Raw genomic sequence first — 25862 nt, 5'->3', positions numbered from 1 at the left:
TCAGCGCGAGGCTGATCAGCAGATTGCTCATGAAGAGCGTCAGAGAGGAGAGCGATCAGGTGTTAGCCGCCAGGCTTTGGCGCGCTGTAGTAGGTGCAGAGAGACTGGCCATAACTCGCGTACGTGCAAGAAAGATACTCTAGGTACTGCTTAATCTATTATGTTAATATGTAGTAAAACAACTATATTGTGGTGGAACTACAGGCTTATAGAGGTGCGCAGGTTTGGTGGGGTGCGGCGCTCGCTTGCCTGCGGCGCTCGCTTGCCACATACGTTAGTTATTGCTGTTGTTATTGTCTAGGTCAAGGGCTATTTGTACAAGTATTTTTTTTTATTTTGATTTTTTTGAATGTGGATATTCTATTGATGCATATTGTCGATGAATGGTTAGTTATTTCATGGTTGATTTCAACGAGTGATTGCAGGAGATTTGACAACGCGGCAGAGTGGTTGTGAATAGCTGTGAATCATTAAACAATCAAGCATCAATGTCAGTATAGTAATGGTAAACACGAGTTGGTGGGTGTTGCTAGATTTCCTTTCTATTGCTTTTTTTATTCTTTCCCTCTCTCTCTCTCTCTCTAGCTCATGGCATTTCCCATTGCTAGCATACCCATCCACAGCTCTTCATATGTGCATCCAGCACCGAAATGATGCATTAAAGCATTACCATGTACAATCAAACAAACTAAGCAGCTAATTATTCGTACCCAAGTGTAACCAAGACAAAATATGGAAGATAAAAAAAAGAGGGGAGAGGGGTCAAGGGTGATGCAGGTTACAGGTTGTATCGAGTAGATTGGGCCAAGTGGGGTAAACAAAGAAAACGAGTAATACCAAGCTCCACAGTTTAGATGGATGGATACATGCATATGCACGTGTTAGCCAAGCCAGAGTCAGCTAAAAGAACACATACTAGTCTGGTTTGGGTTAGTCTAAATGTACTGGCTGCTCCAACCTCACTAGTACTAGTTAAGCAACCAACTAAAAAAAAAACTAAGATGAGTGAGACGACCTGCTGCCAATCTTGTTTGCATTTCGAAACAACATGACCTCTTTTGCAAACCCCAGTCATGCCTTCTTTTGCCTGTGTTCAAGCTCCAAAAGAAGAAAAAAAAAGTCAATACGCGAATCAAGTGCAAAGAAAAATGCCATTCAATCTTCTTAAACTTTGGGGCGGGCATTAGTGCCCACCACAGGTCCAGACACAGACAGCTGAATGAATTCTATCATGGTTTGATGGCAATGGCTAAGATTGCAGGGTCGCGCAGGTGCGTCATTTTGCACCACAAATCTTGCACCACAAAGTCAGGGTCAGAGTACCGCAGCTATTAAGGATGAATGGATTGATTAATCGACGCACCATGGGTGCCGCTAACAACGTAGACATGCGAGAGGCGCCAAATTCAGTCGGCCTGGGATATCCTAGAAACGCCATGGGGCCATGCACCGTGCACAAGCCGTTATTCTTGAAACGTGCGCCAAAATAGTGCGCTGATGTCATAGGAGGGGAAACGGGATTCAGACGCCTACAGGGGCCATGTTCAAAAAGAGGATTCAAGAAGAAGAAGAAGAAGAAGAAGAAGAAGATGAGAAGAAGAGAAGAGAAGAGAATGCATAGAGGGAACAAGCGGCTACTCTGCAGAGGTAGACGACTGGCCTTGTTGGCTAGCCTGATCTGTGCCTTCTCGACTGGGTGTAGGCGCAAGACTCGAGTGTATCGTGGGCGAATGCGTGACGTGGGCCGTGGGGTTTTGCTCTGCTAGCTGGCGCTCTGGAGAGGAGGTGTTAGCCAAGTCTTTTTTTCTTTTCTTCTTCCAAGAATACGTTGCGACGAAACAAGGTACCTAGTTCTCTTATCCTCAGCTTGAGCATCTGGTTCTCGCGCGTCAGATTCTGTGTCTCGGCCTGGTAAAAGGCGCTCTCGTCTCGTGCGGCGGGACTGGGAAGCATGTCGTGGGGGTCGTAGGAGCCGGCGTGTCCAGAAATGGGACGCAGCGAGGGCGAGCCGGCATGGCTGCTGTGGCGTGAGCGGTCTGCAAACGACGACTGGCGGCTGATGGAGGCAAAGCCATAGGGAGAGCGGGAGCGGGGCTGGGCGGCCGAGGGCAAGGGCGACATGTGTGCAGAGTGCGTGTGCGAGGGGGGGATGGACATGTCGCGCTCCGAGGTGGGAGTGCCATCGTCGACGACGGCCGAGGCCGAGGCCGAGGCGGCGTGTTGGTGGTTGGCCTGGAGGGCGTTGATTTGGGCCTGCTGGGTGCGGATCATGCTGAGCAGGCGGTTGACCTGGCCCTCCTGCTCGGCCTCGAGCTCCTGGTGCAGCTCGCCCAGGCTGGGGGTGCGCTCGTGGTGGGGGCTCTGGGGCCACGGGCCTCTGGTGCGGGCAGAGGGGCTCTGCTGCATTTCGCCGGGGGCGGGCATGGCGGGGTCGTTGAGGTTGAGGTTCATGCGGATGCTGGAGCGGCGGCGGGCGCGCTCGACGTCTCTGCGCATGCTACCGGAGGAGGGTCGGCGCGAGTCTTCGCTGTGGATGCCGGCGTTCATGGCGGCGGTGGCGGCGAGCGAGTGGGGGGAGCGGGCGCTGGAGGGCGACTGGGTGCGCGGCGAGGGCGACGACGAGATTGTGTTGACGTCGGGCATGGCTGGGGCGGGGATGGGTGGAGGGGTAGAGGGGTGGAGGGGTGGAGAGATGGAGGGGTAGAGAGGCAGGTAGGGGTGTGGCAGTATGTAAGTAGTATGATGGCAGTGACAATGGCAGTGGCGGTGGTAGTGGGTAGTGGTATAGTAGCGGCAGTGCTGCAGGCGGGGGTTGGGATGGGTTGGTGGAGGGGAGGGGAGGGGAGGGGCAGGGTAGGTGGGTGGGTGGGAAGATTCGAGAAGGATGAGGCGGCGGTGGGGTGACTGGCCGACTGACCGACTGACCGACTGACCGACTGACTGACTGACGGCGATGGGAGTGCAGGCACGGGCACAGGCGCAGGCACAGGCAGCAGGCGCGCGGGCGTGGGTGGCCCAGGCAGGCAGCTGCAGCCAAAAGAGCGGGGGAAACCGGCCGTGGCGCTACTGCAGGAACACGCGACTCGTTGACACACTACTACTACCACTACTACTACTACTCCTACTACTACTACCTACTATTACTACTCACTTACATACTCCTCCTCATCCTGCTACTCCTCCTACCACGCCTACTCCATCAATTCACCCCACCCGCATCCCATTCCATCCCATTCCATCCCACCCCCCGTCCCCTTGACAGCCCCGACAAAGAGACGGCATCCGCCCGCCGCCCGCCCGGCAAACTCTAAGCCTGGCCCGACTGATGCTGAGACGAGACGCCGGCCAAAACAATAATATGCGCATCTGCTGCCACCCCGACCACGTTTGCGACGGACGTGCCACACTCGCCGCAGCCATGGCACCAAAAGAAAAAGACGTCGCACGCACAACCCCTACCAAACCACGCCCGCCTGCCATGCCCGCCACATGCACAAAGCCAGGCATTGGCTGCAGCCCGCTGCTCGAGCGGCACTGCCGGCCCTGCCGTGCATCGCCCTGCACGCCTCGAGTTTCGCTCACTTGCTGCTAGTCTAGGGGCCTGCGTCTGCGTGTCAAAGGCCCCGAGAGCCGCCGTCTTGTCATGGCCGTCGTCGTCGTCGTCACCGGTACTGTCGCCCGTCACCGTCGCCCGTCACGGCTGCCATTGTCATCGTCGCCATGGCCCTCGCTTCCACTTCCATCATCTTGCCTCGCCTCGCCTCGCCTCACTTCGCCTCCCCCCCCCCTTTCCCTTTCCGCTGCCCCCAAACACCCAACCCACGCCCCCTCACCAGCTCCCAGCGCCCTCAACAAGCCATGCTGCGCGCCCCGGCGCTCTGTCAAAAGACGTTGTGCCGACCCTCCCCGGCTAGCCCTGTTGCAGCGCGCCAAAATAGCCCTGGGGCGCGATTAGCGTGCAGCGGCGCCATCCCATCCCTCCCAACTCTGCCTGCGAGCTGTGCATATAGGGGCCACCATACACCCCCTGCGTAATCGCATCACGCTGCACGGCTCCTGGGAACTGCTCCCCTGGCACCCTACCATGATTAGGGATGCCTCATCTGCGGCAACTAACGCTTGCCACTTTTCCTCTCCACGACTCTCGTCACCACCGCCGTCGTCCTGTTTCACCTGGGCCAGCCCTTTCCTACTTACATACACACCACCACCACCACCTCCTCCTCCTCCTGCCGTCTTATCTGCGGCCTTTTGTCATTCTTCATGGGACACAGGTCCCGTCCTCTCGTTTGATCTTCGCATCTCCTTGTCTTATACCACGCCGTCCTATATCCCGCTCCTTGAACCGTTCCGCCGCCTATCCCCACATTCCTTCATCCCGCATTGGTCCTACCACTAAACTCGACAACCCAATCGCCACGCCCTCACGGACCCGATTCGAATAACACGTACACCCCCCCCCCAGCCGTCGCTACCAAACTTTGCCTCCTCCCCTGTCAGGGTTAATATCGAAAAGCTTGGGTTGCCCGTGCCACGACTAACCTGCACAACTTTTGCTTTGTCAGACCACACTCATCCGCTCGCTGGGCTTGCATCTGCCCTCGAGATTCTTCTTGACCAGACGCTCTCCCTCGCCCATAATCAACCCTCACCATGGCCGACGTCTCTGCACGGCCGCACGCCTCGTTGACGTCGAGATGGCGATTCACCCGGTCCACAGCAAACCTGCGCGACGCAGCTCAACGCTCAGCCTCGGTGGCATCAAAGGCATCCGACCACCCGCCCCCAACGACCAAGCTCGAGCGTGTGTCGTCCAAAATGTCCTTGTTCAACCTCTTCAGCCGCCCAAAGGTAGAAAAGGCTCGCGGACACACCGAAGTCGGTCTCGCAGTCCCTATGCGTCCGCACACTCCCCCCAAACCCACCACGCCCGTCTCCATAGCCAAGTCGTCACTGCGCCAGAACCCATCGCCACCCGCTCAGCAGACGATACGCGCTCGAGCAAGCCAGAGATTCCGACCCGTGTCCCTCCGTCCTGCTATTTCACACAACGAGTTCGGCGACTGGGACCCGCCGCCCCTCTTTCAGGCCTACCCTCAGTCTGTCAAGCATGCCACTGTACAAGCCTGCGTCTTCGCTCCAGAGGTTCTCATGAGGACACAGAGTCAACGGCGCCAAGCCGAGTCTATACGCGAGAAGATTGACAGTCAGCTCGAACTGTCTACCATCACTGAACACATCACAGAGGCAAAGAAGCTCGAGAAGACACACAAGCGTCTCATGTCCAATTCGGTGCTCCACCCACCCCCGCCAGACCTTGTCAGCAAGCTCTACGTCTTGGTCACCTCGGGCTACATCCTCCAGTATACTGACGACGGCCCGTTAGACAGGCTGCCGGAAAAGGTGCTCAAATTGGGCAAAGAATCAGCTGCCTATGCCTGTGATCTCATACCCGGCAAGCACTGGGTCCTCCAAATCTCCAGCCATGCAACCGACGACGGCACCTTGGATGTGGGCCCCAAGAACTCGCTTCTTACCCGTCTGCGGTCCCAGAACGCAACCACACGCAAGGCAGCAACGAGCTTTCTTTTGGTTCTCGAGAGTGCCGAAGAGATGGACGAGTGGATGACGAGCGTGCGAAAGGAGATTGATAATCTCGGTGGCATGCGCATCAAGGACGACTACGCCCGCGCCTCGTCTTCTACCGACGGCTCACCACCAGGCAAAGAGTCATCAGAAATCAGCACTCACCGGTTCAGGACCAGCCGAGACCCGCACGACCTGAGCAAGCTTGGCTCAGCCGAACCACGGCTATCCGACTCGCCACAAATTGTCACCTCAGACTGGGAGACGACTGCTCCCGAACAGATCAAACTCAGCATCGACTCTTCCAGCGGACACTCTATACGACCAAACAGCACTCGTGTCTCTGTCGAGATGTCGTCGGTTACCTCTACCCCCGTCTCTCAACATCAGATGCAACTGGACCAGCTGCGTGGCCGTTCGCGGTATTCCTTCATGTCGACAGCAACGTCTGCGTCTGGTGCTGCCACTCAAAACACTTCGCGAGAGTCATCACCCGCCCCGCAATCGCCCACCAAAGATGAGTTTGGTGCCGCTGGTACCAATGAACCGCTTCGAAGTGCAATGTCTCTGCGTTCGTTTCAGATGAACCCCAACAGTTCTTTGTCGTCCCGGCGCAGATCGATGCAGCCGCTGCCCACAACGAATGAGAACATGCTCCAATCCGCCGAGACACCGGCTACAAGCAAGCGCCATTCCTTCTATCCGTCATCGCCTACTAGTTCGGGACTGGAAAGACCCTTCGTTACAGACGCAACCATAGCGCCCAAAGAGGGCCCGACTTTGAGTGAAATCGACACCACACCGATTGACCCCAGCACCATTGGTTTAGCATGCACATCACCCTTGCCAATCAAGTCCGACACTCCCAACCGGTCTGATAACGACAGTGACCATCTACCTGCCCGTGAGGATAGCCCGGTGAGATTCAATGCGCAGATTTACAGCTCGCCACCCCGAAGGGACGTCATCTCGCCTCCGCCAAAGGAGCCCGCACCCCTTCCCCCTCCCCCTGCTCAACGTCGATCCGTCATTAGTCCCGCGCCAGCAGGCATCTCGCATCCGGCACCTTATCTAGCATCTACCAGCAAAGACAAGACCAGGCGTCGAACCTCAGGGTCTCCCAAGCCCTTCTTACGACCCATTCCGGTTCGACCGCAAGCCCAGCATATTGACAATTCAAGAATTCTGTCCAGGCGTCAGGCTGCCCTTGCGCCATCACCGGCACCGGCACCAGCACCTTACCCTTTGACCATGGGTCGATCAGTGACCCTGCCGATGAGGCCACCTTCGGCAGCATCCAACATGACGCCTACCACTAGTCCTCATAGTCTACTTTCTGGACCATCTCAACCACTCCGTCGGCCAGCCTCGGTCCAGGTCCGCTCTCCAGACCCAGCGCCTTTCTTGTCAATCCGTCCTGTGCGGCCCATTCAATCAACCCCATCGTTTGTTCCCGGCCGGAGAATGTCGAGCATGCCAGCACCATCAACTACGAGCAATTACCAGTCAGTGCTTCATGTTGAGACGCTGAGGCAGCGAACACTAGCGCAACAAAATGAGCACAAGACTATCACTCCCAGACGTAGTCTGGCGTCATTCAGACTCCCACCACCCGCGCCTCCGCCAAACATGCCTCTTCCTCTACCTCCTCGTAATGTCACATCGCCCACTCCGCCGCCCAACATGCCGCTCCCTCCAACGCCACCAAACATGGGTCTCCCAGCCCCACCGCCCACCATGCCGCTGCCTCCTACGCCGCCCGAGGTTGCATTGAGAGGCACTGCTGTCTGAGCACCAGAAGAAGAAAAAAAACATATCCTACGAATCTCGTGTACATCACGGAGTTGGCGTTTCCGTGGGGTCTTTGCTTTTATATTTCTGGCATTCCAGCCAGCTCCTTCTCATCGCGGCCGTCACGCTGTCATGTCTCCGTTTTACTCATGTCCACTCCATCCCGACCCTTTTTCTACTGGCGGAAAAAAATTGTTTTTCTTTTGTGTCTTTACTGTGCTATATACCAGTCTGCTGCTTTGTCGAAACCACACTCTCTTTTTTTTCCTTTTTGCTGGTCGGATTTTGCTTTTCGCTTCGTGTATCTTCTTGGTTCGTTTTTCAGTGGGTGTCATCTATCTCACACATTACGCACATGTTCAAGGGCTGAAACCTGGTCTCACGGCGACGCCCGTTTTTTGTTTTTGTTCACTTCTTGCTTGCGCCAGGCTTGGACCCACAGGGTCTTGATGTAGTCGTCACGTCCGTTGCTCGTCTATTACGAATGCGCATTCAGCTTTGTGCCTTAGGGTTGGAACGGATATGTGGAAATAAAGGTTGGTACCGGATATTAGACTGGACCCTACGGTTGGCTGTGTATTATTAAAGCGCGTTGATGCGCCGGAGTTGCTCAGGGCGGTGTTTTGAATTATTATTTCTTGGCCAGGGTAGTGGTATCAATTCACCCACTCTATGCATGCTGTCAATCGTACCGTTTCTTATGCAAAGTGGGTCTATACCAGCTGTGCCCTAGTGTTACACAAAATCCACAACATGGTCAGCTTGTCAGCATCAGCATGCAACCAAGCTGCCGGTATTGCATGTATTATTATTATTATTATTATTATTATTATTGTAGTTTAACGTCCTTTCTCAGCCCAAAGGGCTATATAAGACGTGCAGGCTTAAGGCCTGCAAGTAACTACGTAGGCTAGAATTTAATCTAGGTACAAATTGAGTAGGTACAATGTAGAGGGTTATCTAAATGAAGGTGAGGCTCGTGTAACGATGTTACAACTTCGCCAAGTATTGAGCCAATCCCAGAGCCGGATCGGAGGAAGTACCTGCCGCCCTTCATCAGCCATTCGCCCGAGGTCGGATCCGAATTCGGACCCGACTAGGATAGGTATATATTGAGACACTCCCTGTAGCTAGCTCTGTAGACTTTTGATATCCTTTCGTACAAGACCTATAGGTGTCGACTTGAATCAAGGCCTGGTTGCTGTCCACCACGCACTCCCATATGCCTCTGAGTGACTCTTCCCGCCGATACTGATCCGAGTCGTCTTGCCTGCGTCGTTACAGCTCGTAGCCTAGTAGTTTTTTAGTGAGTAACTCTCTCAGATCTTTCACTTTAAATGAGTCTTCCTCTCAAGTTTTAACGAGTAACTCTCTCAGTCGAATAGGTAGTTTAATGAGTAACTCTCTCATGTGGGTGGACCATAAATATGGTTGTGAGGGGAGAAGCGGTATTGCATGTAGTATATATGGAACGGAAGGTGTTAGCCCCTGCATGTGAAGGCGTCGATCGTGTACATGTATAATGCAAGACGCGTCAGGGAAGACGCTTACGTCATACTCAGCCACTGACTCGAAACACACGCCCAGATATCCAGATGACCTTGTGCACCAAACGCAAAGCAACGGACCCCACGCCATGTAGACTCGCCCAAAAAAAATGGCCACCAAAGCACCGCGCCGCCACATTATTCCGCGCGAGCCCCTCTGTCCTTCGCTGCCGGCCGAAATCTGGATCAACATCTTCACTTACTGCACTGATCTCGCCCATCTGTGGAACACGGTGCGGCGCGTATCGTCTGTGCTACGCGCGTGCGTGGACCGCGCCTTTGCCCACCACTTCCTCCACGACATGCACATTGACTTTGCGCTGGAAAAGTACAATCTCGGCGGCCGAAGCAAACGGCCTGAGTTACGGACGCGGTTTTCAAGGCGCAGTATATGCGCTGATGCCGATGATGATGATGATGATGATGATGGCGATGATGTGGAGCTAGCGTGGTTCAAAGATGAGCGGCCTGATCCACCACAAAGGAGTAATGAGCAGTACAACACGGTGACGCAGCGCTGGATCGAGCATGTGGAATCGTGGAAACCAGAAATGCCACGGTACACGATTACGCTTGGATCCATGGTCAACGACACGCCGCTCGTTAATCTCAGTGTTTGCGCAGCCACGCGTGAGATTAGCTTCGAGTGGAGAGCGAGTCTGGAACTTTTTTTCCGCGAGCAGGCAAGACTCGAGGTGCTCCGGCGCAGATTTGACGACCAAATGAAAGTCAAGATGGACGAGGTGGAAGAGAGGGTGAAGCGGGGCGAGAAACTGGTGCCGGGAGATTATCCCGACAAGTGGGAGAGCGTGGAAAATGCGTTTCGGAGGGGGGTGCGAAGAAAGAGGTTGAAAGGGTGGTATGAGGGGGATGAGGAGATGTTATGGGCGATTGAGTCGCTGGCGTGTTTCGAGCAGGGTGGAGGCAGTGGGCATGCAGATGGAGAGAGGGCTGCTAGCGCCGTGAGCACACGAGGAAGTCATCACCATCAAATCTCGAGAGACTTTCGCCTCAATCCCGATTTGCCCGGCGCCAGACTGGGGGAAAAGTGGTTTGGAAGCGTCTACTTGGTCCAGGAGTTGTATCTCGATGAGTGGAGTTGTATGCATAGGATTGATATGAAGGAGGACCAGATAGGGGCCAAGTAAGTCTTGAAGGTTTGAGTGAAGGCTGTTTGGACAAACCCATGTTGGCACCGACTGTATCTCAATCCATCTCCCTCCGTCCATGTAGACACCTATATATCCCTATTCTTGCGCGACGAACCAGCGACAGACATAGCATGTCTCTGTCAATAACGTCTTCATCAAGGTCCTGCCGTTTACTCTCCTTTTCCGTCTCCCGTTCCCTTTGCCTCTCCACGTCCCTGCATCTGTGCCGGCACCATTACAACATGACCACCAGGAGTAACTCTACGAGCACAAAATGGGGCCCCGCAGCTAGGTTCTTGGGGCGCGTGGCGCGCATCCTTTGTCGCTGTCGTTGAAGCAACCAATGTACTCGTAATTATGAGGAGGTAGAAGACCAAGAGGAGGAGGAGGAAAGAAGGAAGTGGTGAGGCCATGGCTTGGAAGTGAATGAATAGAGTGTTTCACTTGGTTGGTTTAGCTCTTCGGTAAGACCAGAGTTGGGCGTTGGAGTTGAACTGAGGGGTTGGAGTTGTGGTGACGTGGTGCTTTTATAATGTCAGGCTAAGGAAAGGACATGCAAGAAAGGGTCTTGTGATCAATGTAGTGAACCTGAAAGTGATAGATACAGGTGACGTAATCGCACTTCCTGCGCATTGACCCAAACGAATAGAAAAATCAGGGGTGAAAGGAAGGGGGAAGTGGTCGGGGGGGTTTCACGTTGGGCCTCGGGGTCCGATGGGTCTCCTAGGAGAAGGGTAGATTGATATGGGCGGGAGCTGGCCGATCGGCTATCGTTTTTCTGACTTATTGGTAGTGCTTTGGGTATTGATAGTGCGAGTGCGAAGCATGCACTCCTACATGGCTGTGAATGATGTTTCGTTATCGACATAGTTTCATATAATATATACTCGACACTGATAATGATGCGGAACTATTCTAGTGTAGACTAACGCAATGTTTCAAATATCGTGATATGCACACACAAAAAAACTCTATAAACACATACACCTGAAGCATGAAAAGGCGTGTCCCAGACGCTACTAGTAGCCAGCTGATATTCTAATCAATAAATGAGTTCCAGTCCATCTCACCCACTTCATCATCCGAATACACCGTTGGTGGGGGTTTACTACGGGCCTGAATACGTGGCATGGGCCAGCCTTGTGTCATAGTATGGTCTTCATCATCTGATGGACTCAGTGGAAAGATTCGACCATCCCTTTCAATCGACTTTGCCGGCTTCTCCATGCTCACATCATCGCCATCACTATCGTCACTTGATCTTGGGGCAGGCGATGACACCATTGTACTATTTTCAATAGACTGGATGGGTCGATGGTGTGCTGCATTGTCGCTTGAATCGTCATTTTGACTACTGTTTTCGTTCATGTAGTCTGCATTTTCCTGAGTCTGTCCTTGCAATTTGGCATACGCTTGCGTACCCCAGGCCTGCAGTTCAATTGCTGCTGGTTTTGTCTGGCGCTGCTGGACCTTCTCTTTCCTTGAGAGGCCTATATCATCTCCCAAGACTGAGTCAACACCATCCGTGGTCCCTTCTTGTAGAGCAGGCGGCGCTGCAAGAGGTTTCTGATTTGCAATAAAGTCGGCTGTGTTCGGTGGTACTTCGTATTCCTCCCAATCCGCACGATAGTCTGTCCAAGACCGCCATCCGTCAACGTGCGTAACGATATTCTCATCTCCCAAACTGCCTGCATCACTATCCTCGTCGCTCTTGCACTCGTCGTCTTTGGCGGGTGGCTCAAGGTCAAGCATGCCCCAAAGGGAATGCTCTTCCTGCCGGCTTGCTTCTTGATCGAATTGCTCAAGGCTCAAGGACTTGGAGCCACAGTCTGTGCCAGATATTGTAGGAGGTACACTGGTATATCGTCCAATCGAATCTCGGGATTTCGGCGCGCTTTGAGAGACTGGCTTACTTTCGTATATTAGTGACTCGTCGTCCGAGTCGGATAGTGCAAGCCGATCCATAGGCAGAGGTGTTCCCTTTCGTGAAGCCCTTGACCTGAACTCGACATGATCGTTTTCGGAAGTTTCAGCGTCGGTCGTAAGGGTATCAGCAGGCTGCTCCACTGATGTCATGATCCTTTCAACCTCGTCCCAAGGCACCTCTCTCCTGGTTCTCTTATGACGGTGACGAGACCACTGGCCATCATAAACTCTCAGTGCACACCGTCGGGCGACACCTTTCCATCGCTCTTGGCTGTTTCTCTGCATGCCCAGAATGTCGATGGCAGCTAGGACGTCCCTTCTCTTGACCAACGGAATGGCATTCTTCTTTACTCTATAACGTTGCGACCGGAGACGTGATGTCGCTTGAAAAATGGCCGTTTGCATAAGTCGTTTAGTGAGAGAAATAACCAAGTTGTGGAAATCGCCAAAGGCACTACGGTAGATGGAGGGTTCCTGAGCGAGCTCAGACGTATATTCGGACCAGTGCGGCCAGGGAGAAGGAATCGTCGGAGAGCGGTTCATGAAGAGGGTTTTGGATAATGTGAGCATGACTTGTGGCTGTAGCAAGTTTGCTTCCGGTATCGCTTGGAGGATACCGGCCATAGTGGATTCGTCCTTGGGGGTCTCGGGCCGTTCAGCTCTGGGAGACTGGTGGGAGTATACGCATTCAGTCTTTCGCCGCTGGCAGTTGCCACATGGGGTTTCGCGGTCGCACTTTTGCTTAAACTTCTTGCACGAAAGACATGCGCTGCAGCATGTTAGTGCTCTCCTGTTGTTATCATGACATACACATACCCTGCGACTACTCGCCCTCCCCTTGCGCGAGCTTCTGGCTCGCTCATAATGGGTGTTGTAGGCTCTCGTATGCGGCTGGGGTCGATGGCGCTCTCAATCTCGTTGGCAACAGCAGGAGTAATCAGCCAGAGGTCGCCGAATTTCTCCTTCTCCTGGCTGGCTTCAAAGACTTCCTGGAGCCAAGCAAGCGCTTCCCCAGCAGCATCCAGCTGCTCGATGCACTCACTGCTCAGCTCAGTGGCGGCAGGGACGTCGCGAAGTGTCACCTTGGCATCGCCCTGCTTGGCTGCAGCATCGTGGAGCAACACGAGCAGCTCGCGGATCTCTGGTACGCTCTTGGTGCCAATCGCTGCAGCTATGCCTGGAACATCTTCTCTTCCCAATCGCTCTAGGGCGGCGAACAGGGTGGCCTGTTCTTGGGGCGACCATGTCGAGGCGCCAACGTGCCATCTGTAGTATTGATGGCCCGTAGTCTCCGTCTCAAAGCGCGCGGCTGCCCGGTGGACTTCGTGGTTGAAGAGCACGCGATATGCATCGCTGTATTTGCTCTCGAGATAGTCCTTGCGTACGCATAGGGGGTCGATGGACTGTACACTGGGGCGCCTGCGAGGCGACTGGCGGCGTGAATGTGCGCTGGAATCGTCCGACGGCCCGTCGTCAACGTAGTCGGAGGCAGAGCTCATGGCGGGTGGGAGCAGATGTGCACACGCCCGAGAGCCTCGTGCGCAAGACGGCGGGCGGTTGCGTGTAGTGATGAGCAGCCATGGGCCATGGCGGGCGGTGAAGAGCAAAAAGTCGGGTGTAGGTGATGGGGGGAAAACATTTTGGTGGGGCTCCACCACGGCCAACGGACGGCACAGACGTGCCTTGCCCAGGGTGTGACTCTTGGTGAGCTAGGGGGTAGGGTACTAAAGCGCGCTAATATCGTATATAAAACTCTAGGAGATTACTAATTAATCTTCTTTAGTACAAGTAGCTATATAACTTTGATATTCTAGTCCTTTGGAAAATTAGATACTCTTCTCTATATCTATCACACTTAATTTCTAAGTATTATATAAATACTATTCTTACTATATTAATACTTACTATTATAAAGCTTGGAGTTCTACTTTGTACCTAATGTAACGGGTCGAGTCCTATTAGACTGCGCACGCAACTACAACGCGCCCACCGCGCCAAAAAGGCTGGCACAAGATATCAGAGCTGCTGATATCGTTGCGTAGTTGATACATAAGATAGCCACCGCTATCTGTACTGTAGCGGGCTACCTAGCCCGTTACACCTAAGTGTATTTCTTATTATAATACTGTTCACCTACTACTTTCAAGTTAATGTATTCTTATATATATACATAGTATAAGAAGGGATAAAAGGTTCAATATAAAGATGAAATAGAGATATAGACTTGATTTTAGTGAGAGCTAAAGTGGAAAGTGTAAGTAGAATAGAGTCTGTCTTAGGCTAGCGCACATAAGCTCCTGCTACGCTTGCGGTTAGGCGGTACACATCCACCGGCTTGGCGACGCAAAAGTGCGTTGCATCATGCATCGTGACTTCGCGACAGCCTCGCTCCCTCTCCCCACGCGTCTTCATGTTTCGCTCTGCCCAACATGTGCTAACAATTGGCCAGCGGGCAGGCCATGGACTTGCTCGCGCGACAACCAGACATGCTTCGAGGCGCTCCAGGGCCACCAAGGGCACCACCGTCTCCAAGGCACCCCCGCCACTGCCCCCGCCCACAGCACCAGCACCAGCATCACCTGCACCCTCACTTTCACCGTCACCATCACCGCCACCGCCACCGCCATCGCCACCTTCTGCAGTCGTGTTGCGCGAGTACCAGGAGGAATGCATCCAGGCCGTCCTTTCCTATCTCCAGGCCGGCCACAAGCGCTTAGGTGCCTCGCTGGCAACCGGGTCCGGCAAGACAGTCATCTTCACTCACCTCATCGACCGCGTCCCCGCCACCGGCAATGCCTCGCAGGCACTCATCCTCGCCCACCGCCGCGAACTCGTCGAGCAGGCCGCCCGCCATTGCGCCCTTGTATACCCCGACAAGCATGTCGACATCGAAATGGGCAGCCACCAGGCCTCGGGCGCGGCCGACATCACTGTTGCCTCGATACAAAGCATCACATCCGGGGATCGCCTGCGCAAGTTCGACCCTTCACGATACAAGCTGGTGCTGGTCGATGAAGCCCATCACATTGTCAGCCAGTCGTATCTCGATGTCCTCGAGCATTTTGGGCTGCGGCATGCCACCGACTGGAGCAAGACGAGCGCTCCCGCTTTGGTGGGCGTGTCGGCCACCTTTTCCCGCTTCGATGGCAAGAAACTAGGCGCCGCCATTGACCACATCGTCTACCACCGGTATGTCTGTGCCAGCCACAAGCCGGGCCTAAGCTGATCTAGACAGTGACTACGTGGACATGATCGAGGAAAACTGGCTATCCGACGTCATCTTTACCACCGTCGACATCAAAGCCGACCTGACTAAAGTAGGCACTGGAGCTAATGGCGATTTCCAGACCGGAGCCCTTTCCAAGGCTATCAACACGGATGAAACAAACGACCTGGTCGTCAAAACATGGATGACCAAGGCAAGGGATCGACACTCCACCCTCATCTTCTGCGTTGATCTCAGCCATGTCACCAATGTCACCAACCTGTTCCGCCAGGCTGGAATCAACGCGCAATTTGTCACGGGAGACACGCCTACCAAGATCCGCAGCGCAAGGATCGATGCCTTTAGAAATCGAGAGTTTCCTGTGCTGCTCAACTGTGGCGTCTTCACCGAGGGTACAGATATCCCCAACATCGACTGCGTGCTTTTGGCCCGACCCACAAAGTCTCGAAACCTGCTTGTCCAGATGATTGGACGTGGCATGCGCCTATACGGGGGCAAAGACAACTGCCACGTCATTGACATGGTCTCTGCCTTGAGTACTGGAGTCGTCTCAACACCCACGTTGTTTGGCTTGGATCCTGCCGAGATTGTTGAAAAGGCAGACACAAAAGCCTTGGCAAAGCTTAGAGAAGCAAGAGAGTCAGAAAAGCAGAGGGAGGAAGAGGTAGCCGCGCTCAAGCAGAAGACCATCGCCAGGAAACTGCCTGGCACCATTTCCTTCACTGAATACGACTCGGTACATGACCTGATAGCCGACACTTCCGGCGACGAATATATACGCAACCTGAGCCCCAATGCGTGGGTCGGCGTGGGTGAGGGCAGGTATGTCCTCAACGGAAATACGGGCAACTACCTCGTTATCGAGCCCTCACACGCTGAAGAGGGTTTCTTCAAAGCAAAGTATCATTGGAAGCTGGAAGCCTCCAAAGTGACAAAAAGCCCCTACGGCACACCGCGGGTCATTGCTGAAGGGGAGTCTTTTGGCCATGTCGTTCATGCGGCTGATACATACGCGGCTGATGTATTCCAACACATTTGGATTAACAAAAATCAGTCGTGGCGAAGACGTACTGCTTCACAAGCACAGGTCGACTTCATTAACAAGTCTCGACCTAGAGAAGACCACTTGCAGCCGAGCGATCTCACAAAAGGCAAGGCAGCTGATATGATTACACGCATCAAACATGGAGTACGGGGTCGCTATGACAAAGCCGGCATCAAGCAGAGAATGGAACAACGTATGAAGGCTCGCGCAGAGACATTGCAGCAGCGCCTGCAGGGCCGAGTACAAGTTGGACCGTTGGAAGAACAGGGCCAGACGCTCAAGGAGAAGCTTCTTGGATGAATGTGGATAGATATCTTGTCAGTTGAGAATGATGGGGGCGACTGCTAAAGGTTGCCCAGCGCTTACGACTAGTGCCGCCGAAACGCGCTGTTTGCGCTGTTATCCGCGGAGAAGCACACGCTGCCTCTATCAAGCGGTCAGAACAGTCGCCGCCATTCGGGTCAAGAATCGACCAAGTTGTTTCTTTGACTCGGGCTATTTCCCACAAATTCAGCATGGGATCAAGTCCGTCCGACTTTGCGTGGAACGTTTGGTGTTCCGCAAAGCAAACATGAATTCTATTACCGTGCTCGCTTTCATCGGCCACGGGCCCGCGGAAATGGGAAAACTGGCTCCAGCACGAATGCCTTTGTCACGCGCAAAGTCATCCGGACGGCACTATGAAACGATATGAGGCTGAGTGGGTAATTTGACCAGAGTGAAAGATTGCGATATGCTGCGGATTCAGCAAATGCCTGGCGGGATTAAGCAAACTCAAATAATGCATCTCCGCTGCAGAGAGGCGGGCCCACATGCCCACGACACTACCCCCACACCTGAGGCGCCCTGTACGGTCCGGCCAGGAACATTTGCTTAGCTGCATAGAAATTGCTTACTTTGTCGCCACACACACATGACACGCTATCCCTGTTTCGGCATAAAAGATAAGGTCGCATATGGTAGTCTATGGTAATTCGAGATGATCAGAGCTGGACCCGTGATGATAGCGAGGATGATGACGCCATGCAGGGTTTGATGGCATCCTCACAGATCGAAGACGAGTTTCCGCGGTGTTGCAATCCAGCTGCCGACATTGGCGCAAAGACGGCCTGTTCTACGTACTAGCATGAGACTGATACACTCGCGCCTCAGGAGCATTCTGTAAGCTATACCTAGCCTAACGTCAATAACTTCAGACACGCAGGCTCATTTCGCCGTTCCGGTCTGTTCACCTGCTTCATTGCTTTTCATAATTGTGTGTTTCTTATTGTTCCCAGTGTACTCAACCCAAGCACCATCCCCATCTGTCGGAGTCAATTAAGTTTAGGTACTGTAGTCGCACACCATGAGCGTAGCCACCGAAAGCTCAGCGGGAGTCCCCATACCGCCTGTTCATGAGCACCAGCCACAACCTTATGCTGCTTCAAAATCAAGACAGCTACCACCATCGCCACCAGAGACTGTGCATGGCGACGATAGCGAATCCACTACCTCAGCCATCCTAGAGCCAGACTTTCCACTTCCTCCACCAGCAAATACTCCACCACAAGTTCTAGACATCGACAAGCCTACCCCGGATGCGCATGTCCCACGAGACCCTCGGTTAATCCGGTTGACGGGTGTCCACCCGTTCAATGTCGAAGCACCGTTAACCGATCTGTTTAATGAGGGCTTCCTGACAAGCCCAGAACTGTTCTACGTTAGAAATCATGGTGCAGTACCAGAAGTTCAGGATGCTGAATGTTTGGACTGGGAATTCTCAGTGGAAGGGTATGTCGTCTTCAACACTAACATAAAAATTCTGATACTGAGATTCATCTAGTCTCGTTGCAAACCCCCTCAAGATTACACTACGCCAACTGCTGGAAGAATACGAGAACGTGACATATCCCATTACGCTCGTCTGTGCTGGCAACAGACGAAAAGAGCAAAATGTTGTGAGGAAAAGTAAAGGCTTCTCGTGGGGCCCAGCTGGTCTTTCGACTGCACTCTTCACTGGTGTAGTCATGAAAGATATCATTGAGCGAGCGAAGCCTCTGCGGAGAGCGAAGTATGTTTGTATGGAGGGCGCCGACAAGCTCGTAAGTGCAAAGAAGTCTTTCGCTGTTCATACAACTAACAAGTTGCCCAGCCTAACGGATACTACGGCACATCGGTCAAACTAAATTGGGCCATGGACCCGAATCGAGGAATCATGTTGGCGCATAAGATGAACGGCGAAATGTTGAGACCTGATCACGGGAAACCGTTGCGAGCCGTGATACCGGGTCAGATTGGTGGCCGAAGTGTCAAGTGGCTGAAGAAGCTGATCATTACTGCTGAACCTAGCGACAATTGGTATCACATCTACGACAACAGGGTATTACCGTATGTAACATGGCCAGTGACGACAGAGCTATTCTAACATGACCCAGCACAACGGTCGACCCCGACGAGGCAGCAAAGAATCCCAAGTGGTGGATGGATGAACGCTATGCTATTTACGATCTTTCACCAAATTCGGCCATTGCATTCCCCGAGCATGGCGAGAAGTTGACCCTTAGTTCGAGCCCGGCCTCTTACAACGTGCGTGGCTATGCTTACAGTGGCGGCGGACGGCGCGTTGCACGTTGCGAAGTCTCCCTGGACAAAGGGAAGTCGTGGCGACTTGCAAACATTGACTACGCAGAAGACAAGTACCGGGCTTTTGAGGATCGACAGCTATATGGCTCAAGACTAGACATGGACTGGCGCGAGACGAGCTTCTGCTGGTGCTTCTGGAATCTTGAAATTCCTACTGCCGAACTCAAAGAAGCAGACGATGTTGTGGTACGAGTGATGGATGAAGCCATGTGCGTGCAACCAAGGGACATGTACTGGAGCGTCCTGGGCATGATGAATAACCCGTGGTTCCGGATAGCAATCAACAAAGAGGGCGACACACTGCAGTTTGAACACCCTACCCAACCTGCTCTGATGCCGGGAGGATGGATGGAGCGTGTCAAGAAGGCCGGTGGCAATCTCACCAACGGTCACTGGGGAGAAAAGATGGGCGGTGAAGAGCCACAACATGCCGATGTTGAAGAGGTAAAGGAGATCAAGATGACCAAGGATGGCGTTGATAATGTCATTGGCATTGATGAGCTTCGGAAGCATGACAAAGCCGAAAGCCCATGGTTCGTGGTGAATGGCGAGGTCTACGACGGGACTGCATTTTTAGAAGGGCATCCAGGTGGTGCGCAAAGCATCGTGAGCGCCGCGGGCTTGGATGCTACAGACGAGTTCATGGCGATTCGTAAGTCAGAAAACGAGACTAAGATTCAAGCACACAAAATAACAAGAAGCAGATAGTGAAACAGCAAAAGCCATGATGCCAGAATACCATATTGGCACCCTAGACGAAGTGTCTCGCAAGATGTTAGCAGAAGGTCAACCGAGCACCGAATCCAACGAGCCACGACCCATGTTTTTGAACCCGCGCGAATGGCGCAAAACACTGCTACATTCCAAAACGAAGGTCTCGTGGGACACGCGCGTCTTCCGTTTCAAGCTCGACCACGAAGAGCAAGCGCTTGGTCTCCCCACAGGCCAACACCTCATGATCCGTCTTCGCGATCCCGTCACCAGAGAAGCCATCATCCGTTCATACACGCCTATATCCCAGACAACACAAAAGGGTTACTGTGACGTGCTCATCAAAGTATACGCAGACACACCCGACCGCGTCGGGGGCAAAATGACAAAAGCACTCGACGCGATTCCCGTGGGCCACTGGGTCGATTTCAAAGGCCCCATTGGCAAATTCGAGTACCTTGGCCGGGGGCTCTGCTCGGTCAACGGCAAGCAGAGACGAGTGCAGCGCTTCTTCATGATCTGTGGCGGTAGCGGCGTAACGCCCATTTTCCAGGTTCTGCGGGCCGTAATGCAGGATGCGGAAGATCCGACGCATTGCACGGTGCTGAATGGCAACCGGCTCGTGGAAGACATACTCTGCAGAGAAGATCTAGATGGGTTTGCGAGAAACAACCAGGATAGGTGTAAGATGTTGTACACGTTGACACAGGGACCCGAGGACTGGCAAGGTCTCAGAGGGAGAATTGCAGCGCCGCTGTTGAAAGAGCATTGTGTGAGGGGAGAGGAGAAGGAAGAGGGCGAGAGTTTGGTGTTGATATGTGGGCCTGAGGCGCTGGAGAAGGCTGCGCATAAGGCATTGGTGGAGCAGGGGTGGAGAGAAGACGACATTATGTTTTTCTAGGTGTGATGGGGAATACTTGCTTTTACACTGTGGGTTCCTGTTGTTTTCCGTTTCTATCTCGGTTTGTAGAATTGTAATGTAGGGAATGAAGATTAGCCTAGGGCTGTCCTATAGAGCAGAGAACGGAAATAAGACACGCGGATGATGGGCGATGGTTTCACAATGTTAGGACTAGATCTCTACTACTTCGTGTTGTGGAATGATGTCAGATTTGGAGCCGTGGAGCAAAAGACGTTCCAACCGGGCAATAGTTTGGCATTCCGACTACTCTCGTATTCACACTAGGTGTATGCAAACGCGGATAACTTTACTGTCGTGACCCGAGGGCACGTGACATGAGGAGAATGGCCTCTTCACACCCAACTGCCGCCCAACTCCCGACAACCCACAGCCTCACACGTCAAACCCGCTCTCCCGGGACTACCAAGTGAGGGACAATGTCAATGTCATGTATTACCGGAAACGCCACTTCGATGCCGTGCATCTCCGTCATGCTCGCAGCGCAGAGAGATAACACTTCACCCGACAAGTGCGCCCCCTGCCGCCAAGCCTTCTAGCTCGCGATAAGAGAAAATCCCACACTGCGCCCGTCTCCACACACACCCGCGCGAACACTGCATCTGATCTCCACGGAGAACCACCCAACACCGAAACCTCTGACCATCTTCGCCAACGACCTGCTCGACTTTTCCCGTGGGCTTCTCATTGGCTGGCGTGCTCGCCATATCCATGCCCCCCTTGCTCGCCAGCAGCGGTTTGACGTCTGCGCCGGAGATGCCAGGACAGCGCTGCTTTCTGCGAAACGTCTGCCCCCGATGATCTGCGGTACCATGCATTTCCGTGACGACCGCGGGGCGGCGCTGATTGGAACATGGCTGAAGGCAATGAGTAACATGGTGGTTGGGTTTATCGGCTGCTAACACTTTGTCGAATTAGGCCATTGGGCGCGTTGCCCAAGGGAAGCCAGCCGTGGCCGTGTATTTCGTCTTTTGGACTTTACAAGTCTGCTTCACTGGACAGACTTCTTCTCTTGCTTACGAGCAACTAGAGATTCTTCTTTCACTCTTTCGTGTCTGCTCCGTGAGGCTTTGCGGCTGTGATTGCGTGCCCTCTTGATTGAGTACACGATTCCCGCCCTTTTTGTGCGCACCACTTGCTGCGCCTGACATCAGCCAAGTACGACAAACGGTTTTTTGCCCGAGACTCTCCTTTCCGCTACAATGGCGGAGACAGAAACAGCTGTTGCGAACGACATTGAGCCCTCATCTGGCGGATCGCACTCACCACCAGGTGACCATCACGTCACGGCAACTTGGGGATCAAAAGATGGAAACATATCTAATGCGCAGTGGAATGACGCAGAAGCCAACAGGCTACCTGAGAAAGTAGCAGACTTGGAAAGCAAGGGCGAAATCAGTTCTGACCACCCGCGGAAACGAATCGTGGTTGTCGGACTAGGCATGGTTGGCATTGCCTTCATGCAAGTTCGCCACTCGACCGAAAGCGCGTATTGCAGCTGACCCGATACAGTGAGAAACTCATGAAATACGATGTCAAGCGGAGAGAATACGATATTGTCGTTATCGGCGAAGAGCCGCATCTCGCATACAACCGCGTTGGCCTGACTAGCTTTTTCCAACATCGCAACGTCGAAAACCTGTACCTCAACCCTAGAGAATGGGTATGTTGCCATGTAGCCAGAACAACTGAACTGTAGCTGATTTTTTTTGCAGTACACAGCAATGCCAGAAGGCTCACTGAGTTACCACCTCAACACACTGGTTACTGAAATCAACTCTGAGGACAAGCTTGTCAAGACATCATCAGGAGAAACTGTTTCGTATGACATCTTGGTTCTGGCAACAGGATCAGATGCGCTACTTCCCCGACACACACCTGGCCATGACGCGCACGGTGTATTTGTATACCGCACAATCGAGGATTTGCAACGATTGATTCAGTTCTCTTCAACACGCAAAGGCACAACGGGCGCTGTCGTGGGCGGCGGCTTGCTGGGACTTGAGGCAGCCCATGCGATGATAGATCTTGAGGACTTTGCAAAAGTCAGGTTGATTGAGAGAAACCGATGGGTGCTGTCGAGACAGCTAGATGGCGATGCTGGCGGTATGGTTGTCGAGCAAGTACGGGCTCTCGGTCTTGATGTCATGCTCAGCAAGAGGGTGGGCAAGATATTAACGACCGAGGATAATTTCGTCAAGGGCGTCGTGTTTGAGGACGGCGACGAGATGGAGTGTTCTTGCATCTGCTTTGCTGTGAGTACTCTGTTCATTCACGCAATAAAAGGTAGAAACTAATACTTGTAGATTGGCATCAAACCTCGAGACGAGCTTGCACGGAAAGCAGGCATCAAATGCGCTGACCGAGGAGGTGGCATCATTGTCGGACCCGATCTAGAAACATCCCAACGCGACATCTACGCCGTTGGTGAGTGCGCAAGCTGGGAGAACCAAACGTTTGGCCTTATTGCTCCTGGCGTCGAGATGGCTGACGTACTCGCCTTCAATCTAACCCAAGCGAAAGCACATGCGCCTCGGAAATTCAAGGCTCCAGATCTCAGCACTAAACTCAAGTTGCTGGGTGTCGAGGTTGCCAGTTTTGGTGATTTTTTCGCCGATCGCGATGGGCCAAAGAACATGCCTGGACGCCAGCGCGCCGACAGCAAGGAGCCGAACGTGACAAGTACGAGAGATCGGGTAAAGAATTTGACGGATGGCCCGGCACCACCGCCTGTCAAGGCGCTTACCTACAAGGACCCGTTTCAGCAAGTGTACAAGAAATACCTTTTCACAATGGACGGCAAGTATCTGCTGGGTGGCATGATGATTGGCGATACCAAGGACTACATCAAGCTTGTGCCCATGGTGAAGAACCAGAAGCCGCTTGAAGTAGCCCCCAGCGAGCTCATTGTTGGTGCTCAGAAGGGTGAAGACGATGGCTCAGATCTGTGAGTGTGCAAGCAATCTTCACGGAATGCCCTCACTAACGCCGTACAGCACCGATGACACCCAGATCTGCTCATGTCACAACGTCACTAAAGGTGATGTTGTCAATGCGACTAAAAACGGGACTTGCAAGAGCATCGGCGACGTAAAGTCTTGCACCAAGGCGGGTACCGGTTGTGGCGGCTGCATGCCACTTGTGCAAACCATTTTTAACAAGACCATGGCTTCTATGGGAAATGAGGTCAAGAACCATCTCTGCCCACACTTTGAGTACTCGCGCGCCGACCTTTTCAACATCATCTATGTCAAAGGGTTGAAGGACTTTGCTGCCGTAATGAAGGAGGCTGGCAAAGAGCCAAACTCGCTGGGCTGCGAAGCCTGCAAACCGACCATTGGCAACATTATTGCTTCGTTATACAACAAGCACCTACTTGAGGTGAACAACCGAGGTCTACAAGACACCAACGATCGATTCCTGGCCAACATTCAGCGCAACGGCACATTTTCCGTTGTTCCGCGTGTTTCGGGTGGCGAAATCACACCAGAGAAGCTCATCGTCATCGGAACTGTTGCGAAGAAATACAACCTGTATACCAAGATCACTGGCGGCCAGCGCATTGACATGTTTGGTGCGCGAAAACAAGACCTTCCAGATATCTGGCAAGAGCTCATCGATGGTGGCATGGAGTCTGGCCATGCATATGCAAAGTCACTCCGAACCGTCAAGTCGTGTGTCGGAACTACTTGGTGTCGTTTTGGCATTGGTGACAGTGTGGGTATGGCTGTGCGTTTGGAAGAGCGTTACAAGTCTATTCGCGGTCCCCACAAGATCAAGGGCGGAGTGTCAGGCTGTGTACGCGAGTGCGCAGAGGCCCAGAACAAGGATTTCGGCCTCATCGCTACAGAAAAAGGATTCAACATCTTCGTTGGCGGTAACGGCGGTGCGAAGCCCAGACACTCGGAACTGCTGGCAAAGGATGTACCACCGGATGACGTTGTCCCCATTCTCGATCGTTATCTTGCATTTTACATCCGCACAGCTGACAAACTGCAACGAACAGCTCGCTGGATGGAGAATCTCCCTGGGGGCATCAAGTACCTGCAAGAAGTCATTCTACAAGACAAGCTGGGCATTTGCGCAGATCTAGAGAAGCAGATGGAAGATCTTGTCGGTACCTTTTTCTGCGAATGGACAGAGGTGCTGAAAGATCCTAAGAAGCGATCCTGGTTCTCTCAATTTGCAAACACATCGGAAACCATTGTCGACACGATTGAGCCTACACAAGAGCGCGGTCAGGAGCGACCTTCATATTGGCCAAAAGACTCCGTCACCAAGGATTTCCGCGGAACAAAGTGGACTGAGCTATCGTGGCAACCGCTTGTCAAAGCGGAGGAGTTCAAGGACGCCGACACGGGAGACAGCAAAGCCATCAAACGCGGCGACACCCAACTTGCAGTCTTCAAAGTACGCGGGAAATACTACTGCACACAGCAAATGTGTCCGCACAAGCGCGCTTTCGTCCTGTCTGACGGCCTCATTGGCGATGACCTCGCAAACAACAAACTCTGGGTCTCATGTCCCTACCACAAGCGCAACTATGAGCTCTCTGGCGACAATGCGGGTAAATGCGCAAACGATGAATCCGTCAACATTGCTGTTTTCCCCATCGAGGAGAGGGATGATGGCTGGCTATATGTCAAGCTACCGAGTGTAGAGGAACTGGATAGCGTACTGGGTACGAGTAAATTCAAGATTAAGAAGAGCGAGACGGAAGATCCTTTTGTAGCTCTGGATAAAAAGTTGCAGAGGATGCAGCTGAAGGGCAGAAAGGGTTTGCAGGTTTCACATCTGGAGGGAGGACTGGGGGAGAAGGGTAAAGCGGCACAGATTTTGGCGGGAGGCGAAAGAGGTGCCGGTGGGTTGGATTGGTAGATGGGGCGAGTGGCGTGAGCGTGATTGCTGCAGCGGGCTTTTCTCTGACTTGTATATGATTCCCATGATTAGACCCAACACAAGCTTCTTTTTTTCTTGCCTAATTCTCTTACCCATTTTTTGTGGTGCGCTATTCATGTCGCTGGGCCTTAGAAAAGAGATGCGCAAAAGCACCTAGAAGCAGCTCTCGACTGGTACTGGATCGTGCGCTGACTTGCTCAGAAAAAGTGACAACGTTGATTTTTGTTATACCAGAAAACGTTTGAAACACGAATATTTCCCTCTGGCACAGGAAGTACCTTTGCGAAGACACCGTCTGGCATGCCTGCTCTGTGATACGCATATCGTTGAACTATTCCTGAAGAATTTTAAAACATAAGGCACTCGCCACTCGCCAAATGGTATGGTTTGCCTGGCCTAGCTCCTCGGCATCGAATTGCCTAGAGGTTTCTCATATTTC

General features: G+C 53.1%; 7 protein-coding genes across 7 annotated transcripts; 5 read left to right on the top strand and 2 right to left on the bottom strand.

The window, feature by feature from the left end:
• Positions 1-1658: 1658 nt before the first annotated feature.
• Positions 1659-2547, bottom strand: SETTUDRAFT_81047 (uncharacterized protein; the record flags this gene model as incomplete). The annotated part of the gene is made up of 2 exons (XM_008026381.1): positions 1659-1774; positions 1848-2547. Coding segments are annotated over 2 exons (816 nt in total), but the record flags the coding sequence as incomplete, so codon positions are not given.
• Positions 2548-4653: 2106 nt separating this feature from the next.
• On the top strand, positions 4654-7377 carry SETTUDRAFT_108975 (uncharacterized protein; the record flags this gene model as incomplete). Its single annotated transcript, XM_008026391.1, has 1 exon — positions 4654-7377. The coding sequence occupies one exon, from the start codon at positions 4654-4656 to the stop codon at positions 7375-7377; it is 2724 nt and encodes a 907-aa protein (XP_008024582.1).
• A 1657-nt stretch (positions 7378-9034) lies between these two features.
• SETTUDRAFT_176998 (uncharacterized protein) lies at positions 9035-10072 on the top strand (the record flags this gene model as incomplete). Its single annotated transcript, XM_008026390.1, has 1 exon — positions 9035-10072. The coding sequence occupies one exon, from the start codon at positions 9035-9037 to the stop codon at positions 10070-10072; it is 1038 nt and encodes a 345-aa protein (XP_008024581.1).
• A 173-nt stretch (positions 10073-10245) lies between these two features.
• SETTUDRAFT_109152 (uncharacterized protein) lies at positions 10246-13500 on the bottom strand (the record flags this gene model as incomplete). Its single annotated transcript, XM_008026389.1, has 4 exons — positions 10246-10423; positions 11166-11890; positions 11930-12770; positions 12818-13500. The coding sequence occupies 4 exons, from the start codon at positions 13498-13500 to the stop codon at positions 10246-10248; spliced, it is 2427 nt and encodes an 808-aa protein (XP_008024580.1).
• Positions 13501-14362: 862 nt separating this feature from the next.
• Positions 14363-16572, top strand: SETTUDRAFT_160919 (uncharacterized protein; the record flags this gene model as incomplete). Its single annotated transcript, XM_008026388.1, has 3 exons — positions 14363-14525; positions 14563-15190; positions 15237-16572. 3 exons carry the CDS (start codon positions 14363-14365, stop codon positions 16570-16572), a joined length of 2127 nt encoding a protein of 708 aa, XP_008024579.1.
• Positions 16573-17548: 976 nt separating this feature from the next.
• SETTUDRAFT_168827 (uncharacterized protein) lies at positions 17549-20632 on the top strand. Its single transcript, XM_008026387.1, has 5 exons — positions 17549-18042; positions 18095-18353; positions 18404-18639; positions 18687-19546; positions 19599-20632. The coding sequence occupies exons 1-5, from the start codon at positions 17618-17620 to the stop codon at positions 20504-20506; spliced, it is 2688 nt and encodes an 895-aa protein (XP_008024578.1). The 5' UTR covers positions 17549-17617; the 3' UTR covers positions 20507-20632.
• Positions 20633-21551: 919 nt separating this feature from the next.
• On the top strand, positions 21552-25496 carry SETTUDRAFT_168826 (uncharacterized protein). Its single transcript, XM_008026386.1, has 5 exons — positions 21552-21986; positions 22037-22187; positions 22240-22779; positions 22831-23471; positions 23521-25496. The coding sequence occupies exons 1-5, from the start codon at positions 21727-21729 to the stop codon at positions 25400-25402; spliced, it is 3474 nt and encodes a 1157-aa protein (XP_008024577.1). The 5' UTR covers positions 21552-21726; the 3' UTR covers positions 25403-25496.
• Positions 25497-25862: the final 366 nt, after the last annotated feature.

Source organism: Exserohilum turcica (genome assembly GCF_000359705.1).
Source record: "Exserohilum turcica Et28A unplaced genomic scaffold SETTUscaffold_18, whole genome shotgun sequence".
NCBI lineage: Eukaryota > Fungi > Ascomycota > Dothideomycetes > Pleosporales > Pleosporaceae > Exserohilum > Exserohilum turcicum.
Note: the sequence above shows the minus strand (reverse complement) of the source record. Positions and strands in the feature narration are given on the sequence as shown.